The 10679-nt window shown below is 40.4% G+C and overlaps 1 protein-coding gene across 1 annotated transcript; it reads right to left on the bottom strand.

Moving 5' to 3' along the window:
• Positions 1-864: 864 nt before the first annotated feature.
• LOC149791139 (uncharacterized) lies at positions 865-3778 on the bottom strand. Its single transcript, XM_089973058.1, has one exon. It carries the CDS (start codon positions 3641-3643, stop codon positions 1538-1540), a length of 2106 nt encoding a protein of 701 aa, XP_089829184.1. The 5' UTR covers positions 3644-3778; the 3' UTR covers positions 865-1537.
• Between the last annotated feature and the right edge of the window lie 6901 nt (positions 3779-10679).

Here is a 10679-nt window from a genome sequence, read left to right as displayed (position 1 = left end):
CAATGCCTTTGTGAAATGCATTTATGAAATTGCTGCTTGTAGGCTGTTTCGTTACAATAAATATGACTTGCTTTTGCTATTAAAAAAGAACATCCGGTTAAAACAAACGAAATCCATAGTAGACGGAGATCGCGTGTTCAGCAACAACAAGAGTCTGTAGTAAACTGCGATCACGTGTCCCAATCAATATTTTTAAATATATTTTAAAATGTGCTTCTTTTAAAATAAATAGCTCGAGATAGCAGCCTAGGGTGCATCACGAAGGACCCCACTCCTCTGTGAGGCCATCTACAGAGGAATTTGTGTTAGATGGTGAATCAGGGAGTATTTATATTGTCAAATGCATTTAAACAATTTTAATAGCTTTAACTTGTATATTTTATTTTCTTATGCATCATGTTTGGCATAGTTTATATTCCTAAAGTGTGTATAGATTTTCATTTTTCAAGAAATATTTTCATTGGAACCATATAGACCGGGGCAGTCCAAAATGGAGCAATCAAGAAAAAAACCAGTGTGTCGTCACGAGAAGAAAAAGAAAAAACAGTCTGTCAGAATGGTGTCGTCAAGAAAAACCCTACAGAATCTGCCAAAATGGTGTCGTCACGAAAAAAAAACCCTACAGAATCTGTCAAAATGGTGTCGTCAAGAAAAAAACACAGAATCTGTCAAAATGGTGTCGTCACGAATAAAACACAAACGGCACATAATGGTCAATGAAAATGTTCTTGCTGAATAACATCAGAATATTGAGATTGGTTCTTTAGCTATGCCTTTGTGCGCAACATTCCAAGTTCTCATGTCTGACAGAATTGAAGCCGCATGGGATTGAATCTAGTGAAAATACTAAACACAACTACGTGAATGAGATGCATATTTATATTGGATAAAAATAATGAATGACTCTGACTCCGCAACATAATATCCAACAGCGGATATGACGAAATAATAAATCCAACAGCGGATATGACGAAATAGGATATGACGAAATAATAACTCCAGCAGCGGATATGACGAAATAATAAATCCAACAGCGGATATGACGAAATAATACATCCAAAGAATAACAATAGATACAAGAAACCGATGTCGTTCCTAAAAGGAATCGATTAAAATATGGAATTTCAACAAATAAACACGATTCCGTGTAGGAACAGACAAAATCAACGTATGTAAGATATATCACAAGATATTATTAATATAGGGAATTATAAACAGGAGGGGATTCATGTGAATTTATCAACATACTAAACATTATTTCCACACTACTGAGTTAAATGTTAAAAGATATAGTGATATCGAATTAGGCTAAGGTAATATTAAATGTGTGCAGGTAAGCTATGCGGTAGTATTAACTATGTGTAGTCAATGACATATAATTATATAATTATAATACGTTAGTATAGGCTACAATTGCATCATAAAGCTGTCTTTTGAGACACAACTGAAGCCCATTTATCTAAATGAATATGTACTTTCTTTGAAAGAATACGAGTTGTTGTTTGTTATGAAATCATTGCAAAATGATTCAATCTGGTCAATGTAAATGGTACACCTCTACGACAGCACTGTCCTTGTATGTCAGGAAAAGTCTGTCCCGGTTCCTGCAGCATCGGTGTCTAAGAAAATTTGGTTTTCCTGTCAACAGCATCTTAATCAACTTCCCATCAGGCGTGATTTGCTGTAAGTTATCTGACTGATATCCACACAGGTAAATGTTTCCCTCGCGGTCAGTGTCCACTCCGCCTGGACCTTTCATATTTTGATCAGTGTATGTGAAAAGAATGTTCCAGTCTAGACTGTAGGCGACAAGTCTGTGATCTCCTTGATACGTAACGTATATGGCTGTCTTAGACCGATTAGTTGTTATGCAGGATGGCTGACAAGGCCGGCCTCTCTGGTAGTTGTCGGATCCTATGTACCTCATTTCTGTTCCATTCAAATTCAACACCAGGATACAATTCCCATCGGTTCCAGTTGTCACCACGAGTTGGTCTTTCAAATAAGCAATACCCCAACACATGAACCTTGTCGCAATATCTCTCAGCTTGTTGACCCCCTTACCAGTTTGGACGATTTGAATGGTCCTCTGGTGTGGTACTGTGACGGCAACCATGGTATTTGAAATAACGCATGCATTCCATGGAAATTCTGGGAGACGTAGGCTATTTTGACACACATAATCTTGTCCAAACATTTTCACCTTACAGTTACGCATATCAACAAGGAAGAGTCTAGAATCCTGGAGCTCTATTATATCTGATATGTGACACACATTTTTATCGCGTCCTGTCCGTGCAGAGAATTCTTTCACTTTTGCAACATTTCTTTGCCATAGCGGCTTTTTTTCTGAGTCATACCTTCTCTTTGACAGGTTTAACATTGCTTTTGCCGTCTCATTTTGTGACGTTGGTCCTTTGGCTGTTTCTGCTTTGAATGGTGACTGAGTTGGTATTAGTATTTGCATTCGTGTTTGTGGAAGGTCGATTGCATTGCGAGTCAACCTTATCTCTCCTAATTTGTTCAAAGAATCTAATAATTTCTGGAAATGTTTGTCAACGTCTAAATTTAGTATGACAACATGCACCCTTTCTTGGAAATCAGATGTGGTTTGGTGGTACATGAGATACCTCTGTTCTAGGTTGTGAAGGGCGATGACCTTCTGGACTTCTGACCCCTGCTTCATCACGAGGTCAAGCTGGATCCTATCACTGTCGACAGACGTTATCAAGCTATTGCCTTCTGTTTTCTGGGACTGCAGAATCGTTTGTTCCGATCTTTGAGTTTCCTCGATAGAGACTGCGAGACCACATTCGAATTTCATGACCTTGGTACTAAGCTGTTCAATTAAAGACTTGACATTTTGCAAAATCGTAACCTTCTCAATTTGCATGGAGTCCAATTTTTTACTAAGGCGGCTAGTTATCAGATTTAAGTGGTAGTTACATTTTTTCAGATCAGTTTCCACTTCTTGTGATTTTATCTTAATATCTGTAGTTTTCAGCATGTCTTCAAGCGTTAGAATATTGTCACACTTACGGTGTTGTAGAAAACCGCACGTATTACAGCACAAGACACGATGATCCTTGCAGATAAGCTTGACCCGTTCTTCAGGATGTTTGGGACACATTTCAATGAAAGATAGACTCGGCCTGATCATGTCATTATCTGGTTCATTTATCTCACTGTAACGAAAAATGTTCTCCTGCTTACACACAGAAAAATCATCATGGTAATGTTTACAGGTATCACACATGGATTTATTACAGTACTGACAATAGAACGTCGCTGAGGTTTGCTTACATTTTTTCAGGCAAAGATCACAACCTTTCATTCCTTTAATACCAGTGCAAATATTCAACAGGGAAACCACCACAGTGTTCAAGGGGAACGATTCTGCCCATTGGTCAGCCCCCACAGTGGGGTCAGAAGGCACCGTATTAGCCCTACATATTGCACAGGGGAAATTGACATGTAATGTTCCCATGTTTGTCAGGTTGATGTTGAGATGCGACTGTAGACATAAAGTACAGTACGTATGTCCACAAGGTAACACCCTCGGTGTTTTCAAAGTCTCTAGGCACATTGGACATTGTAAGATCCGTAATAATCTTTCTGACTGAAATAAAGAAGCCCGCGCCATTTTTTTTATGGACACGTCAACTTAACTGCATGTATAATCCCTCTGCACGCCTGCTATTGATATAGACTCCCGTATGTAAACAGCTGTGATATAAAATAGTTACATGTATATTACTTGATCCTTGCTCGGTTGTACGCGATCACAACCATACATGACATTGGACTGGTTCACGGTTTTGACTATTTACTCTAAAATGTAAGAAGGAAAATTATTAGTTGAGTGGATGTTATCATATCTTAAAACTAGGAAGGAAAGTAAGAGGTAATGGGGCTATATCACGTGGCGCTACGCGAAGTGGAAAGGACCTTAAAAGAGCCAAAGAAAAACACCTCATATGGAAAACTAGTACATGCAAAACACAAAAACAAGCACAACACCTCTACTTATTTCCAACTCTCGCTCTCTCTTAACTACACAGCTCCCGTACTGTATAGTTGACTAATATAAATTGGAATTTTGGCCACAAAAAAATAACAGAGGGGGCCAAAACTCGAGTAGGGTGAAATACGACAAATAAATAAAGTATGGACCCTCACTCGAGCACAGTCCGCCTCATTTCTAAATTATGCGATGAGCGACACATATAACCACGCACATAAAACACTAGGCTTTTGCTTGTATTGAAAATAGTAAACCGCTCAGTTGCCCTTTCAAAAATGATTAATAAAGTATAATAAAAATAAAAATAAAAACTAGTACTAAGGCAAGCTGGGGAAATTAGACGGATATGCTGTCTCAACACGGAAACTAATATAGCATTCACACACATAACAATATACATATAGCAAACACGAGACTAAGGAGACCTCTAGCAAAGGTCACAAACACGAACTAGGAGAGCGAATTCAAGCTAGGTGAAAGAAACTTGGCTCGGATGAATATAGATAACACTAGGAAATATAAATACCCCATAAAAAATTTAAAAAAAATAAATTTTTGACTGAAAATTCTTTTATAAAAATAAAACAAGCAACATACCTGGGGGATACACTTACACATAAAACACTTTTCACTTTTTGGGGGAAATGGGGGTGGGGGCATCTGTCTGGTGCCACAAAAAAGCAAGAACGTACACTATTTATGTATTAGATAACTTATTTCCTTTACAAAATCATCATGGTAATGTTTACAACTTTCACACAGAAATTTATTACAGTCCTGACAATATAACGTCTCTGAGGTTTGCCTACATTTTTTTCAGGCAAAGATCACAACCTTTCATTCCTTTAATACCAGTGCAAATATTCAGCAGGGAAACCACCAAGGGGAACTATTCTGCCCATTGGTCAGCCACCACAGTGGGGTCAGAAGGGACCGTATTGGCCCTACATATTGCACAACACCCTCGGTGTTTTCAAAGTCTCTAGGCACATTGGACATTGTAAGATCCGTAATAATCTTTCTGACTGAAATAAAGAAGCCCGCGCCATTTTTTTATGGACACGTCAAATTAACTGTATGTATAATCCCTCTGCATGCCTGCTATTGATATAGACTCCCGTATGTAAACAGCTGTGATATAAAATAGTTACATGTATATTACCCGAACCTTGCTTAGTTGCACGTGATCACAACCGTACATGCCATTAGAGTGGTTTACGGTTTTCAGTATTTACTCTAAAATATAAGGAGGAAAATTATTAGTTGAGCGGAAGTTATATATTAAAGAACGTACACTATTTATGTATTAGACAACATTTTATTTTCTTTACAAAAAGCTGTCAGCAGACACATCATAGAGGTAACAAGCATGCAACAATCACTTTCCAAAATTAAGAAAGCAAAGAAATACCACAATATACATCACTTTCTCACATTACGTATGATTTAAATATTCTTAACAATGAAATTATACTATATCTGATTATCACCTTAATTTTACAGCTTTTTTTATAAAAAAATACGAATAATTTCTATAAGGATTAACAATGCTGATAAATATTGTAAGTAGTGAAGTGGGGCGATAGGGGGACTATGGGAATTAGCATTAAAACACCCCTTGGGCCTGTATAGGGACTATGGAAAATTAACATGGAGAAAAATCGTGGGCCTGTATAAGGACAATGGGAATTAACATGGGAATAAATCGTGGGCCTGTATAGGGACAAGGGGAAATTAACAAGGGAAATGGAATAGGGTCGGGACCCTATTTTAATACGGTCCCGACATGATGGGTCTATGGAAATGGAACAGGCGAGAGGGATATAAAACACACACACACACACACACACACACATAAAATAAAAAATGGGGTAGGCAATTGAAAGTATATCTCTTTTCGACAGATTGGAGTGGCCCTGAAAAGGGCCTTTGGGTTTATGTTAATGTATCCATTAACATAAAGGGCACCGCATTGGTCTTCTTCTTGTCCTTAGGATGCGTCTCACTGCAGGACCATAAATTAAAATTCTTTTGAGGCATCCTTGACGTTCTACATAGATCCTACGTATCCACAGACTCGTGTCTGTCCTATGGACAATTGTCCAGTTGGATCGGACATACATTGGTATGTCCGTCCGGAACATCATCGAAGACACACGCGTGGAAGATTGTACGTCGGTCCACATCTTGAGGCGGCAAGTAACAGGTGAGTGATTGCACTGAACTGCACTTATTTATAGGGAGAGAAAGGATTGAAACGGATTGAGTCCGTTGACCAATCCAAACACGCGTTACAAAATTCAGTCAGCCCGCATCCAATCCGAAGAAAGCAGTCTGTGACGTCACGTAGTCTATATAGATTCGCTTTCGCCTGTGCAAGTCAATCCATGCGACAGTTTTTCAACATGACGGAAACTCAGAAAACGATCAATTGGGGTGCACCAGCCGTTGAGTCTTCACAAGGGAACCCGGACTTACTTTCAGAAGAGGTGAACTGGGATTATGTGGATTTTCTTACCTCGCAAGAATTTGTTCCAGAACCTTCGTCACCTTCTCCTTCATTACCACACGTCGAGAATTTTAGACAGAGACAGAAAGAAGAATTGGAGAAATTTATGCATCAGCAAAAGGAAGCAGAACAAGCTTTTCTCCTACAGCAACAGCAGCAAGAAGAAGAGGTAAGAAAAAAAAAAAACAAGAAGAAGAAGCAGCAAAGAAACAAGAGGGTGAAACTCAAACCGTCACGGTACTGTTGGACATTTTAGCGGAGTTAAGAAGTCTGAAACAAATGTATCAGACTTCTTTATCACGACCGAAGAGAATACGACCTTCTCGAGCTAAACACTCCAGCCCTGTGACTAAGCCTACCGTACCACCCTTAGTGATTTCAACCAAATCATTATCATCAGAAGTAGGCATCGGCCGTGGCAAAGGCTTAAGGCAGTTAAAGTTGATTGCTTAAACTCACCCCTACACCAAAAACCAAAGGCCCTTTTCAGGGCCACCCACTTCTCTCGAAAAGAGATACACTTTCAATTGCGAATAACTCAAAAAAGCCCCACTTTACCCCTATAGTACGTGTCTGTGTATGAGTGCGTGTGTAATGGTTCTTATTTTAAAATCAAAAACTCAAAGACATTTACCTTTTATAATTAATTTATTCTTTTATTAATATTTACAATACAATTCACAATTCACAACAAATCACTTTAAAAAGTTTATAAACTTCTTCTGTCTCATTATTTACTCTCTCTGTTTTTTAAATTTCTTTACAGTCACAGTCTTTTTCTCTTCTTCCTCCTCACTTTCATCCCTTCTTCTTTTCTGCTCCTGTTTCTTTTTCTTTACCTGTCTGCTTTCTTCCTCCTCTTCTTCCTCTTCGTCTTCTTTCTCTGAAGAATTCCTCTCTTCTTCCGACTCCTCTTGTTTCTTTTTTGGGCAATCTGGAGACCAGTGTCCTTTTTCTTGACAATGATAACAGGTGTCTTGACTTTTGTCTTTTCTAAACCCTTTTTTTCTTTTTTGACGGTCTGGACACTCTGAAGACCAATGCCCTTTCTTTTGACAGATATAGCAAGTATCTTCACTTTTATCTCGAAAAGAAGGAGAGTAGTCCGAAGGCTGGTCTGAAGAACATTTTCTAATGACCCATCGCAAAGCTCTGATGAAACGTTCGATTTTGTAGTCTCTTCCATCGTTGTGCTCGGTTAGAGAGTGAAATGAATAGTGAAAGGACAAGACACATACCCTTTATATACGCTGGTCTGCCATAACTATAAAGTAACCTATGGTGTTTAAACTTTAGTCATTTGACTTTTTGCTATCAAGATGAAACGATCCAATTCATATGAGAAGAAAGAAGAAAGTAAGAGGCAGAAACGTGATCTATCGCCTCGTACCAGGGCTGAAGTCTTGGCACAAATTCATGCCAGTGATTTTGAAGAGGACATGAGTGAACCAGAATCCAAACCCTCTAAACAAAGTTCACCACCCTTAGTCAACCCTGAAAAGTACTATTCCATTCAAGAGACGGAAAAGCGTTCCTCTAGAAAATTTAGAACCACGGCTTACAAATACACGGTGAAGTTTAAAGATTTCAAGGCCGACGTACCCTTAGAGAAAGCAGAAGGGTTCATCACCAGGGTGTGGAATTCTTCGCTTACCACTTTCAAGCGACAATGTCAACCCAAAGAAGACGATCGCTTGAGACTTTCCATACAACACGACGGTTTGAAATCCCCTGTTTGGATCGAGTTTAGCAGCCCTGCAGAATTGACCGCATCCAAAGTCATGGACACGATTCAACGCGTACAACAATCCAATAACCAGTTTGACATCACCGATGGAAATGCCACACTGGACATGACCCACGTTTCACCTCCTCAAGGGATCGGACAACGCATTAAGGTGTATTGGTGAACGACCTTCGCAGCATTAAGCATAGACTCGTCCAAATTCACAACCCTCAAGAGCAGATGCGTTTAGCCAGGGCTATCGTGGTGGGACCAACCTATGCCAACAAGAACGACACGGCAGTATGGAAAAGAGACTGGGAGAACATTTGAAAATCGGACCGAGCCAAACAACAAAACGAAGCAGAACTCCTGTTGCAACAAGCTGGTCTGTCCACAGATACACCCTGTGGCATTCATGAGCTGCAAAACATGCAAGATATCCTAGCTCCACTCTACACCTTTAAAGTGTACCCTCAAGAAGTGCGCGGGTCTCTGTTGTTTCGAGGGAAAGACTTTAAGGATGGGAAATACATTGACCTTTATCATCATGATGAACATTTCGATACCATTACCAGTATCACTGCATTCCTGGGATACAGTTATTACTGTGAGAAATGTGACTATGGCTATAACAATCGAGAGCAACACAAGCATGGTGGATCGAAATGCTCAGGATGTTTGGCCTCTCCACCCTGTCTGAGCGAAGGACAAGAACCAGTGCATTGTTCAACTTGACTGCGCACGTTTGTCAGCCCTGCCTGTTACCAACAACATTTGAAGACGCAAGGTTCACAGAAGAAATGTGCTTGTCAACTGCTCAGATTGTGCCCTACGTGTGGACAAGGCATACTTACCAATAATGCCAAGGCACACGTATGTCGAGGAAAGAAAAAATGTCACATTTGTCACCACATCCTGGACTTGGAACACCAATACTACGTGCAAAAATACCAACCCCAACCAGAGAAAGAGGACGGTCACAAGAACAAAAAAGGCAATTTCATCTTTTTCGATTTCGAATGCATGCAATAGACCGGCATTCACATTCCTAATTTCTGCGTGGCTCATCGAGCGTGCGAGAAGTGCATTCAAGAATCTATTTTCAGTCATTGCCCTCACTGCAGTAAGATTCCTGGAGGTCGTGAAAAAATCTTTCGAGGACCGAACACGCTAGCCGATTTCGCTCGATGGGTCTTAGACCCCATCGACAAGACGTGGAGCCAAGAGGACATCGAACGTTACGGAGATTGTCATCTTCATGCCACGGTGATGGCTCACAATTTCTCCGGATACGATGGACAGTTTCTTCTCAGATACTACACAGAACATGGCACCGAACGTCCTAAAGTCACTTTGAACGGAAATAAAATAATTTTCACGCAAGTGGGACAAGTACAGTTTAAAGATTCGATGAGTTACTTGGCCATGCCTTTGAGTCGAATACCTAAAACGTTTGGAATGACAGAAATGGCTAAAGGGTACTTTCCACACTTTTTCAATACGGAAGCAATCAACACGCCGTTCTACCCCATTTGCCTGTGGCTCATTATTACGACCATGACAACATGCGTACCGAACAATGATAAGCTTTCTACGCTTGGTACCAAGCTCACGCCTCAGGCCCTTTCGACTTTCAGGAAGAAATGCTAAAGTATTCTCGTTCCGACGTGGACATTTTACGTCGTTGCTGTGGAAAATTTCGAGAATTGTTCATGGTACACGGGGGTTAGATCCTTTGAAAGAAGCTTGCACCATTGCCAAAACGTGTTCCTTAGTGTACCGGCAACGATTCATGCCAGAAAACACCGTGGCTGTCATCAGTCCTCAAACGACTAACTATGTCAAACGTCAATACTCGGTCAAAGCCCTACGTTGGTTACATTACTTGTGCGACAAGGAGAGACAAATGGATTCAGCATGCCCGCAACGGAGGAGGCGAAAAGACCATCGGAACGCATTCGGTTGATGGCTGAGACTTAGAAAACCCCAAGATCGAGTACGAGTTTAACGGTTGCTTATTTCACGGATGTCCCGTCTGTTACCCTGACCTTGGCACTAAAAATTAGTTTTTACAACGAACCATGGAAGACTTGTACCAGGCCACTTGTCAGCGACACCTAACGTTAGAACAGGATGGATACCAAGTGGTGGAAATGTGGGAACACGAATACCATCACCGTTTGAAAACCGATCCCGAGTTTAAACGTCTCGTGGAAAGTTATCAGTTCATGGACCCGCTGAACCCGAGGGATAGTTTGTACGGAGGAAGGACCAATGCCACCATTTTGCTGTACCAAGCCGACGAAGAGAAAGGAGAAGAAATCAACTACTTGGACGTGTGTTCGCTGTATCCCTACGTGTGCAAATATTGTCACTTTCCTGCAGGACACCCGCAATTGCTAACGGAACACATCGATCTG

Source organism: Sinohyriopsis cumingii, chromosome 10 (assembly GCF_028554795.1).
Source record: "Sinohyriopsis cumingii isolate HCF-2022 chromosome 10, ASM2855479v2, whole genome shotgun sequence".
In the NCBI taxonomy this organism is placed as follows: Eukaryota; Metazoa; Mollusca; class Bivalvia; order Unionida; family Unionidae; genus Sinohyriopsis; species Sinohyriopsis cumingii.
Note: the sequence above shows the minus strand (reverse complement) of the source record. Positions and strands in the feature narration are given on the sequence as shown.